This window comes from Dasypus novemcinctus, chromosome 12 (assembly GCF_030445035.2).
Source record: "Dasypus novemcinctus isolate mDasNov1 chromosome 12, mDasNov1.1.hap2, whole genome shotgun sequence".
In the NCBI taxonomy this organism is placed as follows: domain Eukaryota; kingdom Metazoa; phylum Chordata; class Mammalia; order Cingulata; family Dasypodidae; genus Dasypus; species Dasypus novemcinctus.
Genome location: NC_080684.1, coordinates 100,200,425 through 100,220,746, shown reverse-complemented (window position 1 = coordinate 100,220,746; position 20,322 = coordinate 100,200,425). Strand labels below are relative to the sequence as shown.

Sequence of the window (20,322 nt, the reverse complement as noted above, 5' to 3'; positions counted from 1 at the left end):
CTCCCCATCCAGCGGAACTAGAATGTTGCAACAAATGGCATCTATTCTAGATAGGGTTTATATAGTGGGTGTCCCATTGCTATGGATGGGAGGGAGAGAGAGAAAAATACCCCACAAATGCAAATCCACTCCCTTGACCTGCTCTCCTTTTTCTTCTTTACCATCTGACACTTTTGATGGCTTAAAAAATGGAAAACATCATATTTTAGGGTTACTTTCACAGCAAAGAAAAAGTTTTAAAAGTTATCCTGCTATTTACACATTCATATTTTAAAAAGGACTACTCACTGATGTCAGAAAAGGAGAGAGGAATTAAGGGTTTACACTGCAGGGGGGAAATGTACCTCGAGGTATTGTCCTGTGCTAGACAGTTGAAATGCCAGGATTTCTTTTTTTTTTAATTTTTTTTTTGTTTAAAGGCAATCTAACAGATCGGAACCCTGATAAGACTGTGCCCGTGCAGCCTGGCACTGGCACGAGGAGACTGTGGTCAAGTCTATTATTCGTTACAGTACTGTGAACACCAACAGAAACTGCTGTGTGGGAAACACTGAATACAGGCAGAGGGAATGCTGGCTTCTGATACTGCGGGTTGTAAATAATGCCTAGAACAGAGCGATGCAGGTGCCATGATTTTCCACGGGCCAGATCAACAAAGAAAAGGATGTAGGCTTTCCCATGTCAAACACCTCACTGCTCACAAGTTCTATACAGCTTAGTAAATGGAAGGGGCATGGAGAGATTACATTTGGCTGAGGGGGAGGAGAGAGGGAAGAGAATCCTTTTTTGCTTGCCAGGCAACAGGCCTCTTCACCAGAGAGCAAGACAATTTCCTTATAATTAAGAGTAAGTTCGCTTACGACTCTAAAAAAAAATAAAAAGGTAAAAGAAAAATTAAAAAGGAGAGGAGGAGGATTTTTGAAATTGACATAAAGCGTAACTTTAAGGTCAGCACGAGCGAGGCATGGTTTCCTGAGCTTGAAAGGGTTTTGAATTCAGGAAAGGACAAGTACTTTTTCCCAGAGAACACGGGAGCCGTTGGGGTCCCACAGTCGCACTGGATTAACACTGCACGGCTAGGATCGAGAATCCTGTACCACCATTTGTTGGTAGGAACTGCAAGCCCCTGGAATTTGCCTGGCCACGAGACCTGTAAGGACTCAGAGGTCTCTCTATACCTCTCTGTGCTGACCTTCCCCTCAGGACACGGGGATACCATGGACACAGAAACTGTAGAACAAGAATGCAAAGCTACTTCCTTCCCCCTTTCTGCCCGCCCTCATCCCCGCCCCCTTTTGCAGAATGCATAGATACAACTCACGGCACAAATTAAGAAGCAACGATGTTTTTTTGAAAAAAGAAAAAACCCAACAACCTCTTCTGAAATTCAATATCAAAATTCACATTTGCATAATAATACATATCAAGGCCATTAGAGAGGAATGAGAGTGAAGCCAAGAAAGCTGCAGCATCTCTCCTCCCTTGGTCTTCCTGAAGGAAGCTGAAGGAATCTCCCAGGGAGGGATTATTTTCCTCTTTGGGGGAGTTCTGAGGAGTTATGGAAATGGCCCTTAGCATTCACTTGGTATTTCTTTAGAAGATTGGGAGTGGGGAGAAGAGGTGGAATTGTTTCAAACAAACATAAAAACAAGTGAAGAGACACTGCGGATTTCCATGTTTAACTGTAAAAGTTCTGAAGAAATAAAATATGATTTCAGATTTTTCTCTTTTCTTTCCTAGACATTTCTATCTTACTCTTTCAAAAACCTTTTTTCCTTGTGTGTAATACCCTGTTTGCATAAATGGCAACATTACGACTTCGATCGGGAGAAATACTTGCCTTCTCAGGACACAGACTCAGGGCGGAAGCGAGACAAACACCTTGCTTACATGCATGAATGTGTCACAGATCTCACTATATTCCAATTCCCCAGTGCTTACAGAAAAATAAAAAATAAAACAGGCACAGCCATGCACGCACACACACACATATGCAAAGAAATCTAGGCAATACAGATCCATAAGTCCCACTTGCACTCTTAGACTAAACTGGGTCTCCGTGCCATCTGGGCACTCTCCCCTCATCATCTCTTCTCCAAGCCCCACAGTCTCTTCCACACAACTCTACACTGTGCAATATCGATGCTCATGAAAACTCAACAGCTGCCCCTGGGGACTTTCAGGAGGAAGCCTGACTTCCCTAAAGACTAAGCTGACCATCTTCTTGTTTTATCCCCATGGATAGCTTTTCTAGAGCAGACGGTCTCTGTACTCACAAAGGCACATTCAGAAATACTATGCTTAATTACTTAATTCCTTGTTAGAAATTAAAAAGGGGGGTAGGGGTGGTGTTTTAAACACACTTATTCTAACTTATCCCGAACTTTCTGGCAAGAAGTGTCATGCTCAATGTATCACTTGGTGAGAAACTATACTACCTTTAAAAGGTATGTAATTTCTTAAGGATTCCAAAGGGCTTTTTGTTTTGCATAAATCGCCTCCCCCCTTCATTTTTGGAGAACCATTTAGAATATACTCTCTTCCTCTCCATAAAGCTCTGCTGTAAGGCTTGTCCCCATAGTAAGGCTGCTTCATCTCACCTCCAGCCACCCCTTCAGGCTCCTCTGAGAAACATTCATGTTCCAGTAGCCAGATGCCAGATCAGGAGGAGGTGAAGATCACCAGGGGAGGGGAAGGGAAAGAAAAGCACTTTGTGCCTCGAGAGGCTACAACAATATTCTAAGCGACCTATACAACTTTCTTTTGCTGCTCACCATTAGCAGGAATTAGGAGGAATTTCACATACTGAACAAAATAATTCTACTTATTAATATTGGCTAGAAATGGGTCAATTACAATTGGCAATTTATTTCCAATGCACATGATTTCCAGTTTGAAAACTAAATTGAGGCACAAAGTGCTTTAGGGAAACAGATTTCTCTTTTATTTAAGACTGAGACCATTTCTTGCCAGCAGCACTTATCAGGCTTCTCCCTTCCCATGAACAAATTCTTATCACACTGGAGAGCCCATGACTGAGCCTGGCAGAGACTCTAGGGTCAGGATAGTAGCATTTTCCCAGGTGTGCATAGTTTCTCATTGAAAACAAAACCGACCGCTAATTGAAAAGGAAACTTTTTAAATTCTGTGAGGCAAACACTGGCAGTTTCAGTCACTTTTCCACTTTTTTTTTTTTTTTTTTTTGGTGGTGACAGTGGTGGTAGATTACTGCAAGAGATCATAGTTTAAAAACTACTCAAAAGTTAGGAATACCTGATAATTATTCCTAATGTAGTCTGAGCGACTATACTTATCTGGATAGCACGGATGCCCAGCCACTGGGGGAGTCCCTTGCCAGGGTTACCTTTATCACCCTGTAGATAGATGTTCATGGCCTCTTTTCTTTGGCGAGGGGGTGGGGAATGATGGACAGGGTGAGCAGGTCATGTCCAAGTTTTATTAAGGTACCGTGTTCATAGATCCTTGGATTTGATACTTATGCCAAATCTTAAAAATGTGATACCACCACACCCTTTGTCGAATTTAAGGTCAAGAAAAAAAAACACTATCATTGACAAATGGGAACCATCTCTGAAAATACACACACCTTTGGCACTGGCCTTAAACTTACAGACCATATTACCTGTGTGCACAAAACCTGGAAATATATATATGTATAGATACATATAAAATATTCTTTTTTTGTTGTTAAAGATTGACAATGTCCTAACATTATACATAGTTGCCTGTTTCTAGATGGTATGGACACCTTATACTTTCAGATAAGAAAAGAGGAGGAGCAGAGTGTAGTGTGCAGCAGGGAATGAGAACACCCTGTTTTCTGAAAGACTGCTGAGGTCACAAGATTGACAATTCATTTTACATAAACAGACTATTTTCATTTGCACAATCACACGCAGCCTTTAGTTGTACACTTGCAGGAAGGAAAAAATTTAAAATTTTATTTTTGCAGTTAACACTAAGAAGTGTACTTAATGCATAGACAAGAAATGTGACAAAACTTGGCAAAAACACTCGAGAAGAAAAAGTATGATTTTTTTTTTTCACCAGCTAAAAATGTATCTTTATTCCTAAAGACCTAATAGATACTGAAAACAAAAGGAAAAACCCAAACCCAAAACAAATAACTTACAAAACTTTGCTGAATTTTAACTCTGAAGATGGGGGAGAATGGGATCTTTTCTTACATAAAGACTCAATTGTTCCCTAATCTCAGAGATGGCTATTACAGCCAAGTCTGCTGAAAACATCTTGTTTACAGTACAGAGGAAAACAGGCTTGGCTTAAACTTTTTGCTCAGCACACAGATATGTTTACTCTGTTTAAGAAAAGTATCAGGATGACAGGACACAAAAAAATAAAATGAAATGAAAAGTATACAGCATCTGAAGTCTAAATGGAATCTGGTTGTTAACCTTACCAAAAAAATTGTAACACCCGCCCCCCCCCCCAAAAAAAAAAAGTGGTGAGTGAATATTTGCAACAAGTTAATGTCCCATAAAATCGTAAGTTTCTGCTAGATATTTTAATAATCTTCCAAATTCTTAAGCAGGGACTTTTTTCCATACTTTATCCACCACATTCAACCCACAGGAACTTGGAAGACGCAACTGTGAATTTATGCTACATTCATGTCAGAAGAGGTGGGTAAAACAGGACCCACAGTAACAGAAAGTTTCTATAAATAAAACTAATTGAATGGCAATAAATGGAAAATGTTGACTTATTGGGGATCACTGATGAAAGAATTTGCTTTGGAACCTTAATTTGCAGCATTGCTATGTTAACCTCTATGAATGCTGTAAATGGAAAGAATGAAGTATTAATAGCTGAGGGATCAGAGATGCTATATGGGCCTTCCAGTTCTGCAGTCTCAGAGATCTGAACTTCGTTTTTTTTTTTAAAGACCTAAAATTAGGCAATGGCATTGGAACCCAGCTGAGAGTAGAGTTCCCCACCTGATGAAAGGCATCCTTTTTCTACTAGTGCTTCTTTTCTTTTGGCTATGCGCAGGGCAGATAGAAACCAAGCTTGTGATGTTTGAGAGCTGTGTGCCTCTAGCTACTAGTAATCAAATGTTTAAAGGAAACTAGTAAGAAAGTGGAAAGCTCAAGTTTACATGACCAAAATGTCCATAAAATAAATCCATGTAATGAGAGGTGACCAGCAAGCCTCTGCACATATGCTAGAATGTGGTAGAAGAGAAGAGGCTCCCATCAAATTTTATGTGTGTTAAAGTCACCTGACCTCGCAGCAGACATGGCTCTTATCAAAGAATACCAGAGCAATTAAAGGGCTTTTCTCTTCCATCACATCCTCACTATATCCTGTTCTTAGGTCACTGCCAACCAATAAAGCAAAGCTTCCAGCAAATTGACAAAAATGGGGGAAGGATAACAAAGGGGGACAAAATAGAAGAACAGGAACCCTTTTCTATGGGCCCAACACTTTCCAAATCACTGCAGCTGTCACAGTTATACACCTGAAGATGTCAGTGCACAGTAATGGTGGGCATGCAGCACAGGGTAGGAACCTGGCATTCCACATCTTCAAGACATGAAAGCATTTCCAACTTCCTTGATTTGTATTTATTTAGTGATTTTAAATAGAGCCCACTGCCTTTGGGGCCTGTCCAGAACCACTCCGATTTCCTCAATGGGCTAGTCTCTTGATGTCTGTGGAGTGACTGGACCACATGAACATACACACAAGGTCCCCCTGCTTAGGATGTCTGGGTGTATGTACGAAGGCACTAAAGCGGTTTTTGAGAAATTGCAGGCAGCAACCCCACCCACTCCCTTTTACCTGGCAAGCTGGAGTTTCTTTCCCACTAGTAAGCTTAAATGTTTAAAAGAAGCTGTAGTCATGCTTGGGAATTCTGACCCCTGGCCCCAGGAGGGAATACAAAAGGAGATTTCAGGATTACCAATAACTGAAAGGAAATACTCCACATCTCTGGCTGAGGGATGGGGATAATTAAGCAGCAGATCTTCAAAACAGCAATTAAAATGAGCACAACAGTAGCTGGGAGCTAAAGAAGTAAAATCACTTGTTCCTTATTAGATTCTTCGATATTTTCTCCTCCTCCCATAACAAGGAGGTAAGAAAGACATTCTTCATTAATAGAACAGTCCATAGATATTTTCCTCTAGTAATGCCTATATTTAAAATTTGTTCCAGAAATTAACCTATATTTCCTAACTCTTTACATAGATTCTCAGCAATCCGAACCGTACTCTATTTTACAGATCAGATACATTTTTTTTAAAAAGCTGTTCCTTTCTTTTTTTTGCTGGGGTGGGGGTAGGGAGCAGGGAGAAGGGTTCCTTTTAAAAAAAATTACTAGGGGAGACTTCAGTTTAGTCTTAAATGGAAAGGAACAAAGTGATGGTATTCCCATTTACATACACCAAATACTCTCCCATTAAATTATGCATAATTCCAAATGAATCCATGATAAAGCTCTTATAAAGTTTAATCCTTTCTCCCATTTTTTTTAAAAAGATAATGAATTTACCTGTTGCTGCTAAATTGATAATTTGTAAAAAATATTTCTTTCTACATGTTTTAAAATGTGTGATCCCCAATATGATAATAATATTTGGAGACTTTTTATTTAAAAATTTTTTAAACTTTTTGAAGTTACAGGAACTTGTAAAAGTTTTTTTTTTTTTGCTTTTTTTGGTTTTTTTTTTTTTTCTTAAACAGGAAAGAAACAGCCGTCTATCTAGGATAAGATACGGTTAAATAAACCATCTTCAAAAACTGGCTTCCTACCCTAGAATTCCTGAGAATGCTTGCAAATTTTAAAGCAGGAAAATAAATGTTAAAAACAAAAACACTGTTAAATGCTCCCAGAGTTAGTCTTCATCTAAAATATATATTTATATGTATATATATACGTACTTTTTGGTCTTTTTTTAAGTTTTTAATTTTTTTCCCTTTAAACTTAAGATGGAAGAACATTTTAAGCTTCTTGTGTTTATTTTTACATATTTCAAATCCCTCATTATGTCTTGTAAACAAGAGGGGCTCTAGCACCCGGCTTTCACCGTAGTATCGTAAGGAACTCAACTAACCCAGAGTGCAGGTCGAGGAACCAACAGGCAGGAGGTGAGGAGGGTGGGGCAGGACACAGCAGTGAACCAAGAATGGCAGTGGACAGAGTCACCACTGGCTCACTGGAACCTCGGGACATGCTCCTGGCCCAGCAATACTAGATCTAGCCATCTGTAGATGTCTGACTCAGCTGCTCTTCATCTGGAGGTCACTACACACAGCAGGGCTTTGCTCTACCACCCAGAGAACAAGCAGTGGGGACTGGAAGAAGCATTTTGTACATGGCAAAGGTGGAAGGCGTGGGGTAGTGATGAAAACTGGAGAGCAGGAGGAGGGCATAGTTATCTTTTTACAAGGCATTCAACAGGACAAAACCAAACATTGCCAACTCAAGTCTGACCACCTCCCCGCCAGTGGTTCATGAAGATAAAGACTTTTGTGAGCGCACCTGCATTTGAATTATGCAGGACAATCTTTTTGAGGCTAGGTTTATCATCAAAAGATAAGCCAAGATGACTATAGAATTTGTTGTCTCACAAAATCACTTAAATGCAAATAATTCTCTTTGCCTTTTTCTATACACATCCACCCATGCCCCTACACACAGACACAAGCTAAAAGTCAAATACACTAGGCACTGTTGTATCCTTCACTGAAGATGCTAAAGAAAGAAAAACTCCCTTGTCCTCACTAGCAGCGAGCGAGTTAACTGAGGACAGTAGAGGTCTGCTCCCACCAAGGGTTGGAATGGGCAGGTATTTGCTGGTACAGAATGTCGGCACTTTACGTTAAACAGACTCAGGATGTCCACACAAGTGCTAGCACGTAACCGGCATACAGTCCCCTCCCCTCCCCCCACCCCTGCCCCGCAGCCCCAGCCATCTGCTTTGTATAAAGGTGTACCCCTTCAGTCGGCTGTAACTCTCTTCACAATAAGCAGTTTTATACATTGTGATTCCAACATAAGTACATACATGTTGGGGATAACTGTGGATTTAAAGTTGCCCCTTATTCCACCCAGAGAACTACTACATTGATGCTTAAAAAAATGTCTTTAAATACCAAAATTAAAAAAAGCAACATTACAAGGGAAAAAAAATGAGGGCAAAACCAAAAAAAAGGTGCAATACTCAAAAGATATCTGCTAAGTTATACCTGCCTAAGCAAAACCACATACACAGGAAATACACAACACAGAGAAACAAAAGGAAACGCTTGAAGTACACACTGGTTTAAGAACATTCGTTAGGTAAACGTTTCTGTCAGTGACGGCCTGGTGCTGTAACACGCCACGGCCTGGCACAGGTAACGCTCAGCAAGAAAAGCAGAGAGTGAGGAGCTGCAGATGCTTTCAGGAGGCGGCTAGCAATGTATTTTTTATTTTGTTTTGTTTTAATAAGATGAAAAAGAGAACCAATAGAAGTTTTTTAAATTCGGCATTACCTGATTTTACAGTGAATTTCTTATACCTGATTGACTGCACAGGCTATTAAATGACAGGAAAGGGAACATGATTTTTCTGCTTTTGAGATGTCACAATTAAAAACGATCTTACCTTCTGTTCCCATTCAAACTGACAAAAAGATCTGCATGAAACTTAACAGATATTCAGATGCATCTGGTGGCCATTCACAGTGAAAAACAGTAATAAATAAACATATAGTTGCAGTTGCTCCAAGTGGTACCTCCTGTTCTCCTAATTTTTTGAACTTGGCAGTACTCCACTCTACTGCTGGGTAGAAGGAAAAGCCAGAGGAAACTCACACTCGAATGTAAAGGAGCTCCCTGCTTTAATCATTAAAAAGCACTCTCTTCATTTTAATGCAGCCCAATAGAGTTGCTTTAGCAGTGGCTCCCCGTGCTTGTTGTGTTCTCATAGTTTAAAAAAAAAACAAACCCAAAAATATAAAGCAGATGGCCGGCCAGCCAGCCTGTGGACTGTCAGCAATGCAGCTTTCTGAGAAATCAGGGTAGGGGAAGAGGTGGGCAGGATGCAGGCACGCACGCATGTGTACACGTGCGCACGCACACACACAAACACACAGACAAGAGAAGGATGCATGTGGGTGCACGTGAACACACGTGCACACACATACCAGGACAAGCATGCCTGGGCAGTTACATGTGCCAGAACACACTGGTATTTATCAACCAGCCAATCACAAATGTTTTCCTTTTTTTTTTTTAGGTTTTTTGTGTTTTTGTTTTTAAAGTGAGGCTCCGTCAAGTCTTCCCTCCCCCCCAACAATTCTTTTGAATTCCCCTCCCTCCCCAACATGGTAGACCTAAGGACGGAAACACACCCAGTGCAAACAAAGTTAAAAAGCTATTTTTTTCAGTATATATGTTTCTTAGCAACAACTTCCGTATAACATGAAAAAAGTGAAAAACTAGAAACTAATTTTTTTAATTTTTTTGTGTTTAAATTTAAATGGTATGTGTACTTGCTTCACATTGTCTTTCTAGGTTGGCGTTCATGATTCAAGTATTTCAAGAGTGATATGTTCTCTTTTTGGATTCATATTCCAAACGAAAAAACTGAAGTTATAAGGGAGGCAACTATGTGCTCAGACAGTCTGTCAATGACCCACCTTTTTTTCTCTCTCCGTTTTCTTTTTTCCTTTTAAAAATGTATTTATTGCAAGTTGAAAAAAAAAACGAAAAGGTCAAGTTAGTGCTGCTGCTGTTCCAAAAAAGGTCACGAGGTCAGAGTTGAAAGTTCTAAGTTCAGATTGAATCCGACCCTCCTCCCAGAAGGTCACCAGGTAGTAAAGGAGCAGGGCTGCCCATCCTATGGGGATCTTCCACAGTTGGGACTCCCCACAAGCTAGAAGAATAGTTTGGGGGCCCCCACAACGAAGCGCCAGCAAGATCGGCCCCGCTGCTGCCACCAGCACTGCTGCTCCATTGCCCGAGCCCTGTGGACCCACCAAAAAGATTCAGAGCAGGTCCGACGGGATCTGACTGGTTCTGGCTGGTCTCCAGCGACTGCCAACCTGCTGCCGGTGCACTTGGGGTTGCTGCAGGTGTAGGGGGCTGAGCTTGGGCCAGAAAACGGCTAACTTCATCATCGGTGGCAAACTCAGCCAGGATGGTAGTGTTTCCCAACACACACCTGTGAAAAGGGGGAAAGGAAAAGAGAGCCATGGATTTGAGGAAAATTCTAAAACACGCCTGGGGACTACTCAGTTGAAGTTCTCACTATTCAAAGTGTGATCCTTGGACTAGCAGCAGCCACATCCCATGGATGCTTGCCAGAATGCAGAGTCTCAGGGCCCACCCTGGGCCTATAAGAATCAGAATCTGCATTTCAACCAACCTCTAAGTGATTGACAAGTAGGATTTAAAGCAATAAGATATTACTATATCCCAAAATAGCCAAAGGCTACTAAAGGATATACTATACAAAGATATCCCTTAGGTGTAGAGAATTGATATATTTTAGACAGCATAGTTATCAAGAAAGCTGTCATCTCTTTTTTGGTTGTTCTTAACAACACAAGTAACAAGGGAAAGAATGGAGCCATCTGGAAGATTTTTATGATCAGGTTAGTATCATGTGTTCTCCAAAGGAGGTAAAAGATCATATCCAAAGTATCAAGGCATCTCAAGGCTTCAGACACCTGGAAGTGCTGCTCTTATCACCACAAGTGCTAGCCTTGCTGCTTCAGTCCCTCTATCACTTGCTTACTCCATGTGTAAGCTTGTCACGCCACCTGTGGCCGAAGGAGTCAGCCCTTTTCTTTCCACCAGTCTGACAGTGGCAGTGAGGGGGAGAGTCAAAGCTTAATCCAGTCCTCACTTAACTTCCTGTAAAAACCCTGCTATCCACCTGCTGTTCACAGCACAACAATATATCATCATCATCATGACAGCATTTTCATACATACTGGCTTTGTTATATGTACTTAAAATTTATTTGGTACTTCATGCATCCGTTACATGTAGAATTCTGACTAGTGGCCTACGACACAGAAAACAATTTATTCTTAAACAGGAAAGACCAGCCACCTCAGTGCCCACTACCTGCAACTGTGTACACAAGGATGCTGTTTTTGTTCATATTCCCCCACACCTTTGTTTAATTAAGCATGTGCCAAAATACTTACGTGAGCATCTTCATGCATGTTTGTCTAAGAGGCAGAGGATGGAATACTCACATGTGCAGAGCAGTCTGGGCCTTGGCCGCCTCCTGTTTGGTGTTGTATCGGATCAGGGCGGTGCCCTGGGTTAGATTCAGATGGAATGTCAGCAGTGGGCCATGCTGCATGCAGATCGTTCTCAAGGTTGACCCATCAATCTAAGGAATAACAACATTCAGAAGATATAAGCTGGAGGTGGGGCAGGAAAGGAAGTCAAGTGAACTTCGCCATATTTGGGAATGAGTAAAGACTTCTGGTTTGTAAATAACAGTATCTGTAGTAAATAAGTCTTGGAAATAAAAATGAAAAACTCAAAACATGGAAAGGCTGCAGAGAACACAGAGGCCTCTGGGAGGCAAATTTTAAGATATCTAAAGCACTGTGCTGAGCATTTCAGCATTTGGTCTATTTTTCTCAAGAGGTAAGCATATAAGCACCCATTATTTAGTAGAGCTTAAAAGGCTGAGATAAGATAGCATGCAAATAAGAATTTAACATGAAAGGTTCTCAGCATCATTACTGATATAGTAGTCTTCTGCCCCCGTTAACAATGCTCAGAGAGAGTGAGAAAGAAAAATGTAAACAAGAAAGCACTACTAAGCATCTTATTATTTAGAATGCTGATGGCTGACCAGTTCTTGGACCATTCCAACATTGTCTTGTCTCACTCAAGCTTTGGACATCTTAAGGTGGGACTCTACTTTTAAGTATTACTCTGACCATGGCCTCTGCTGCCCTTAGTCAATCTAAAAGTTGTAGCCACTCACCTTGGTCAGACAACCAACTTAAGATTTTCAGTCATTAAAAATAATTTCCCTAACTTATAACTCAGATGAACAAATCTATACATTCTGATTAATTTAATTTGTATCAAGATCTTAAATAGGCTTTTAAAGCTGTGCAGCCAAGATTTCTGCTCATTTCTTTAGAAGGGAAACATTACTATTAAACGTGGTTTTACCATGGAAACCCTGCAGGATGAAAACGGGCAGTTTTGCTGGAGCTCTTTACTGAAAATGATTGGAAAAATTGCTCTTAGCATTGTTTTGTAAGTGACAATCAACCACATAAGCACATCAATATATGTCACCAGGAACTTTTCAAGACAGACATTCTCTGAACAAATTGTAGGTGGTGAGAAGTAAACTTATCCAGGTATCAAAGATTTTTTTTAAAGCCCTGATTGAGATTAGTCTGCTATTAGAGGTGGTTTTGATTTTTTAAATTATTTCTAATACAAAGATAACCAATCCACATACTCATTTTATATACATACAAATGTACTTACTAGTTTTCATATGATAAAACAAAAGAGAATAGACGATGACAATAAATAACAGCAGCACTAATAACAATAATGACGACTAAGGACAACAATCAATCAATCAATTAAAAAAAAAAACTGATTAGCTTGCTTCCTTTCAAAACAGCCTGTCCCTTACTGCTTCTCTTACCCTAACCATATAGACGTCAGAGTATGTGACAACCCTCATAAATAAATAATGAGGCTTACATAATTTCCAGGAAAGTTGTATTTCAGCCAACTATTAGATAAATAATCTGCAACTTTTAACTGAGGTGATTAGCTATGGAGACCTTTCCTCATGTCAACTGTATTTGGCAAACTGTCTTTTTCAACATATATGTGGAAACCAGAGTTCTGTGATTTGCTCCCCACAAATGGCTCATTGGACAAATAAGTTTGGGAGAAGCTGATTTGTGCCTCTTGCCATAGAGAATCATAATACAAACTAGCAAACTGAAGGGTCTAGGAAGTCACATAGTGAAGAAACCTGCTTACTTCTGTTTAACCAAGTATATACTTCAAACACATTGGGCCAGAGACCAACTAACATCCTGTGGGAACGCTCTGGGAAATGTGGTTTAGTAAAGGGTACATGGATCTGTACATGAATATTAGATAATACTTTCCACCTATCAAAAGTACCTCCGTTTAATGAGGTACTGTAAAAGTTGGGCTATGAAGTCCAGGTGGAGGTCACAGGCTCAGTTTCTTTCGATAGATTAATCTTATTCAGAGAAAAAAAATTTGTTCAAGTGTTCAATGTAATAATGATACAAATGTGTCAGTCAACAGTCAACCAAAGTGAGATGGAATGTGGCCTGGAGCAAATTAAATCCTACCACTATAGAAACAACCCAAAGGGCATGTTCTGATATTAGCAAAAGAGTAATGCCATCTACATAGGAAAAGGGTAACAGGTGGAGAGTTAAAGTACTCATGTGGCATTAAAGCTATTAAATTGACAAGTCTTTCTAATGCAGAGATGGATTGTTAATTATTTATGAAACATAAAAATGGTTAATATCGAGTCTTGAATCCTCAAGTCTTGTTGGATAAGTAACACAAAGACAGGTAATTTGTGTGTGTATGCACGTATTTAAAAACACACCTTTTGTGTGGACCATTGACCATGAGGTGCAGCGGTGCTCAGAGATGTATTCACCAAGTGCAGTGAATGTCTCATGATGATGGAGGAGGTTGTTGTTATGGGGGGAGGAGTGGAGTGAGGGGGGGTGGGGGGTATATGGGTTACATTTTTTGAATGTAACATTAAAAAAAAAAAAAGACCAAAAAAAGAAAAACAAACCAAAAAACCCCCACCTTTTCCCCTTGGTTCCAGATCCCAGCAGGAAAATTTAGATAGCAGTTTATCACTGCTAAACAGAATTCACAAGATAATATCGCTTCTCACCCTGTTTTATAAACTACATGTGTTAACGTCATCCCCAAGGCATACATGAAGCAGAGCAGTCAACACCCCTCCTTCACAAACAGGCAGCACACCTTAAGTGGGCAGACACACACGGCAGTGACCAGAAGCTAAAGGAGTATTCAGGTCTGCCAACCTTGCTCGTCTAGGAGTTTCCCCTCTCTTTGTACAATCAAATCCTACCTAGAAAGCTACTAGAACATGCAATTACCTGTGGAGTGAGATTGTGAAGAACCAGCCAGTAACTAGGACGAACTGAGCCACCATCACTCCAGGTAGAGGCTATGAGCAACCAGAAAAAAGATTACATTAGAAAAAGCAATCCAAAGAAAATCATGAGCAAGTTACATTTTCACACAGTCCACAATGTTAATTCTTCCTTTCATGAATTGACTTCTCTCATTTCTACCTCACTATAACCTTCTTTATCCTGCCACTGCATAGCCAATTCTCTTTTATTAATCCTTGACCCGTATGCACTCGTATGCCTTCATTGCAAGATATTTCCCCCCCAGTATACTCACTCTGTAGGTGGTCATTTTTACTCTATCCATGCTCTGGGAGTTCTTGGGTCCCTTGCCTTGTACTGACTGCAATTTTCCACTCAAGGGATACTTTTTCCTTTACCAGACAACTGTGATTTCCTCTCCTATGAGGCCGTCATTGTGCTCTCACCATTTGTGTTTGCTAGCATAAGACCCTCATGACTGAAAATGATACTCCTTGTGGGAGTTCCTTCTCACCTGAGGCAAGCCGTGAGTCTTGCGTCCCCCACCCTCTGACTGATCGGGGTGCTGTGCTGCTCCAAGGAGATGATGGTTTGGGGTTGGTCAGACCGGGAGGTGGGCGGGGCAGCGGAGTAGTGTTCCTTGAGGAAATATGGTTTTTCCACATCTTGTTGGAGAGATGAGTGGGGTTGTGTCCTATGGGATCAGGGGACCATGTTGATTTGTAATCAGGGAACTTTGCTATAAGAAAAATGAGGATGGAGTACGGTTAGATGAGTCACTTTTGTCTATAAATAAATACAGATTTTGTCTACACACATATAAACACTTATATTCTAAAAACAGGTAATTGTAAGTTCACATATTAAGAGTAGCAATACAAAATAACACTGTTCCTAGAGCTTACTAAATGTAAAAATTTCAATACCTTACTCTGAATTGACAAAATTTTCCTATGAAGTAAAGATATAGTAAGGTAATTTTTTCTTAGCTAAACACAACTGGAAAAGACAAATTCAAGGAAAAGGTATTCCTAAAATCATTAGGTTTACAGAATAGTACAATGTGAAACCTAACAGGATTGAAGTAGTTCATAGTCACTGACTAAACGGGAAGTAGGTTAAAAAACTAGACTCTTCCCATGCCTTCATATAGCATATTAAACATTACTATTCAAACAGATAAAAAAATTATCAACAAATATTCACTAAGAGCTTACTGTGCTTACAGCACTACATCAGTGCTGTGGGTAATATACTTTTCCTCAAGAACCTTAAGCTCCGATAGAAAACAGAGTAAATGAAAAGAATTGGTAACCCCAGGTAGTGCAATATAGGTTCAATACTCAGAAGAAAGAGAATGATAGGCTGTTAGTAAAAGCTTTGCAAAAATAGTTCTTGAGGAATGCATATAAATGGACAGGCTCAGAGAAACAGGGAAATGTAAACCAAGATTCAACTTAAACTCTCTCTGTACTGAAAACGGTTTCCCCCAATTCTTGGTTGAACAACTTTCATCAGGGCAGAGTGGTAAAGGAGAGGGCAAACATGAGTTTTAGGAGCCTCTGCAGCAGACTCAGCCTGTCGTGGTGAGAGTCTAAACTAGGGTGGCAGTAAATAGATTGGAACAGAAGAGAGAGGTGAGGGAAACAAATGAGGACTAAATCACTGAGGAGACACACGGTCACTGCCTGAATCCAGAGCATGGGGAAAGAAAAAAAGAGTAAGAAATCACTGCAATTTTGTGACTAAGTGATGCACTATCGCATCATTAAGAAAAATAGAATTTAGTTAAGAAGGAAAGATAATGTTGGGCGTGGGGAAGTACACTTTCAGTTTTAGATAAGTCTGAGGTAATGCTTGGTCATCTATCAGATCAATGTTGAATTAGAGGCAAAGGATAAAACAGTTCAACCTGAGATATGAGTAATTAGAATAAGAGAGTTAGGGGAAAATGAGTTTTCACATGCAAAGGAAGAAGTCTTACAAAAGTACCATTTAGGGTGGTGGTTAGAAACATGGAATACTGAGTTGGCTCCTTAACACACTTTCTCAGACCTTAGGCAAATTAATTCAGCTCTTTGAATCTCGGTTTCTTCATCCACAAAATGGGGGAATCATAAGGATCTCTTTATAGATTTGGGAGAGGGCAAAATAAGAATTCATGCCAAAGGCTTAGCATAAAATATGTGGACCACAGGAGTATTCAATAAATGGTAGGTATTGTTGCACTGTTGACACAGGAATGGGAAGAAAAAGAGAAGACAATTTTTAGGCCATTAACCTTCAATATTTGAGTAGGTAGTTAAGGATTTGTTTTACTTGCTTTTGCCCAAACAAGGAACAGAAAAGCCTTTAGGACTTTAATGGCTTAAGGTCCAACTTTTGCAAGACCAAGGTGCCAATTACTTATAATCTGTCTATCAATCTACAAGGAACTGTGCTAGCTAATTCAGTAATTTCAAAGGCTTTATTATCTCCAGCTACTCTTCCATTCCCTGTTGTCTTTTGTCTTTTTAAAGATTTATCTTTTATTTATCTCCCTCCCCCCACCCAGTTGTCTGCTCTCTGTGCCCTTTCGCTGTGTGTTCTTCGGTGTCTGCTTATATTCTTGTCAGAGGCACCTGGAATCTGTTCTCATTTTGTTGTGTCACCTTGCTGCGTCAGCTCTCTGTGTGTGTGGTGCCATTCCTAGGTAGGCTGCACTTTTTTTTGTGCTGGGCGGCTCTCCTTACGGGGTGCACTCCTTGTGCGCGGGGCTCCCCTACATGGGGACACCCCTGTATGGCAGGGCACTCCTTGCGCACATCAGCACTGCATGTGGGCCAGCTCATCACATGGGTCAGGAGGCCCTGGGTTTGAACCTTGGACCTCCCATGTGGTAGGCAGATGCCCTATCCATTGGGCCAAATCCAGTTCCCCCTGTTATCTTTTAAAACACACAAGGAACTCAGCAAACATAGTGGATAGAATTAATTAAAGCCCTCTTTATTCCTTTGGCCATCAGCCTCTGTCAATAAATGGAAGGATTTTTTGAGGAATGCAAACTATAACTGGCTGCCTTAGGAATAACAACCTGAATTTAACGGATTCTTCCCATGGCCCTTGATCCTCTTGGTAGACTGTTTCAAAGAAACTCGCTTTTGCCATCAGGAGAGAATCACCATCATTTACCTGGTTCTAAAGCTCTTCTCATCTCATCCTCCCTCTGTGAAACTGGAAGCTCCTTGAAGACATGCCCAATATGAAAGGTATGCTTCACCTAAGTTTGTTCAATTAATTTAGTGATTCAGTTCTATGTAGCAGGCATTGGGATCACCTATGCTGACTAGGTCAACTTCTATAAAGGTGTTCCTTAAGAACTCTAATTTCTTTTGTAAAAGGGAACCTGATGGAAAAGTGAAAACCAAGGGGAAACAAACAGGTCATACTCATACCTGAAGTGCTATGAACGTTGGTAAAGGAGTTGTCAGAGGCACTGTAGGGCCAGGCACCAGGTGAAGGCAGCGAGGTGTTGAGGGAAGAATTAGACCCTTTGGATGACAAGTGAAGAACAAGAGGATAATAATGCAGATAAATGTCAGTATAACCAGTGAAATCTTGCGAGTATTTCATTTAACCTTCAAAGAAGGGAGAACAAAAAATATCTACAAATTAAATGTAGAAAGCTATATACTCTTAGATTTTCTGGTTAAACTGTTAGGTACCAGCAAATACAAATGAAAACACAGATCGAAACATGAAATGTTGGGAGTTGCACAAATTCAGAGGATGCTTCCTTTATTTACCTGTGGTGGTGGTATCCCGCAGAAGTTGGTGGTCAGTATCTACAATGGGAGATGTGGCTGTACCCCCAAGCACACTTCCTGGGGTGACATAGGGGTCAGATTCAGGGTCAATGTTTTGGATACCTTTCCATGGCACTCCTGGTTGGAATTCTGAGACAAGGAGAACAAATAATGAGAGGTAAGGAAGTTGTTAAAAAACTGATAGTTTTTTGTTTGTTTGTTTTTTGCTTTTGTTTTTTAGGAGGTACCAAACCTGGGACCTCCCATGTGGGAAGGAGTCCCCCAACTTCTTAAGCCACATCTGCTCCCTGATAGTTATTTGTTGATACAGGTAAGGTATCTGTGGAAAGCCTAAATATGGAAGCTATTTTATTCCAGATTTTCATCATAAAATAAAAATTTACTATGAACATAAATTTTTCCAGGAGCAACTACATCTTGGTGTTAAAATAACAAGTCACCCTTCTCTGTGGTAGTGAACTTGGAGCCATTCATCAACACCTGGCTCAGGACCTGACCTCCCGCTCCCAGGGAAATTAAGGCCTGAAGGCAGGGAAAGCAGAATTAAGTACTCCGATGCTCATGAGAACTGCCTAGGCATCTAGGTCAAAAAACGATAGAAAATCTGGGTTGGAGGTCAGTGATCTCTTTCATTTTTATCACCAGAACCTGGCTAAGAATGACAAAAGAAAACACAATACAAATGACTCTTACTACACAGAATGACCAGAGACAACAAGCAGGAGTAATTTAGCTCATTATGAGAAATACCTAGAATGTATCTAAGAGCTTACAATTTTTTTTTTCTGGGCAATTTCAGTGAAATTTAAAGCCAAGTGGGAGAACTAATAAATTTTTATTTTCCCAATAATGAGGAAAAACAACATGCATATATGAACAACATGCATTATATGACCCTATTTGAACAAATTAAACTATACATATTCCTATCAAAATATACATTTGTCTAGATGGACAATTACCAAATTATAGAATGACTTTTCATTTTTCCTTTACTAAGTGTTCTAACTTTTTTTTACAATGAAAACAGAAGGAGGGAAGGAAGAGAGGGAGGGAGGGATGGACAGAGGAAGGGAGGAAAGCAACACAGTCTTACTGCACTACAGCATGCTGGAACCACACTGATACTACTACTTAACGAATCAACAAATCTATTCATGGACACTTAAAAGAACGCTTGTTACAAGGTATTCTCTGTGCATGGGATGAATGTCTAGTCCCACCTTGACTGTCCCTTCCCTGACCCCCAGATTCTACTCTTTCTGATTTCCTCAGGTAGTGTGCCTGTGTGGTATTTACCACCAAGTAACTTACCCTGCAGTTAATCTGTGTTCACACCTGTTCTTCCTGACTGAACTCTAGAGAACAGAGACCCCATCTAATGAAAATTTTCTATCTCCTTATAGCACACAGCACATGCTTTGCTTTTATTAGCCAATTAAATTCAGAATGAGAAAAATGAAATCAAGTGTCTTCCAGTGAAGCAAGGTACAAAAGCAATCTGCCCAGAACCTCAAATTAACAATTAAAAAACAAATGGTAATCCAGAAAAAGCATTTCCTGGACAATACCTGGAGGCCAACTGGCATTGCTGGATTTACTTCCAATTTTATTTGTTGGTGGAGATTTGGCAGGTAACCAACTATCACCAGCAGGACCTGGATGGACACCCAGTGTGTCACCTGGGCTGATATCAAACTGGTTGTATGGTGACCCTCCTCGAGTCTTACCAGGGGCCACTATAGCGCCTGAAAAAGCAAGAGAGAAAATTACTGCATACCTAGAAAGGACTCCTGTGAACAGGCCTTGTCTTTTATTCAGAGTTACTTGAACATAGAGCATTCTGAAGCTTGTGAAGTAAAAAAAGCAATGGAGTAAGACTGTGCATTTGAGATTCAGGATATAATTAATAAGCAGACATGACCATGGACAATTCATCTCACCTCTCAGTCTCTCTCCCATTCATACACAAAGGTCTGTTCTCATTCCTGAATGTTTCTTTCAGGTTTAAAATTCTATGGTCTTATGAAAAGAACGAAACTTTCACAAACTATTTATCATATTGTTCTCTCCATAGTTTCTAGGCTAATGACTGAAAAGTGAGAAACAGAAAAAAATACTAAGCAATTTGTGGCACATACAAGAGGGTTTTACCTCTATTTCTACTGATGCTACCCACTCTAGCTTTTAAAAGTTGATCAGGACTAGTGTAACTAGAAGCAGCAGCATAAACAGAGAAAGTCCACTGGAAAGAAAAGCATCTGCAATTGCTTTAAATTCCAAGGCAATGAGGTGGAATTCCCGCACAGGGTCTCTGCCAGTACAAGACC

The 20,322-nt window shown here is 40.2% G+C and overlaps 1 protein-coding gene across 19 annotated transcripts in view; it reads right to left on the bottom strand.

Moving 5' to 3' along the window:
* Positions 1-9,391: 9,391 nt before the first annotated feature.
* Positions 9,392-20,322, bottom strand: part of TNRC6B (trinucleotide repeat containing adaptor 6B) — a 283,298-nt gene continuing 272,367 nt past the window's right edge. For all 19 annotated transcript variants that reach the window (XM_071218713.1, XM_058309155.2, XM_058309161.2 and 16 more), the window contains 7 exons: positions 19,564-19,740; positions 17,972-18,121; positions 17,621-17,716; positions 14,701-14,925; positions 14,169-14,239; positions 11,241-11,380; positions 9,392-10,195 (listed from right to left, as the gene is read on the bottom strand). In XM_071218713.1, coding sequence (XP_071074814.1) covers positions 9,808-10,195; positions 11,241-11,380; positions 14,169-14,239; positions 14,701-14,925; positions 17,621-17,716; positions 17,972-18,121; positions 19,564-19,740 — 1,247 coding nt within the window. In that variant the 3' untranslated portion in view covers positions 9,392-9,807. The remainder of the gene's footprint in view (positions 10,196-11,240; positions 11,381-14,168; positions 14,240-14,700; positions 14,926-17,620; positions 17,717-17,971; positions 18,122-19,563; positions 19,741-20,322) is intronic.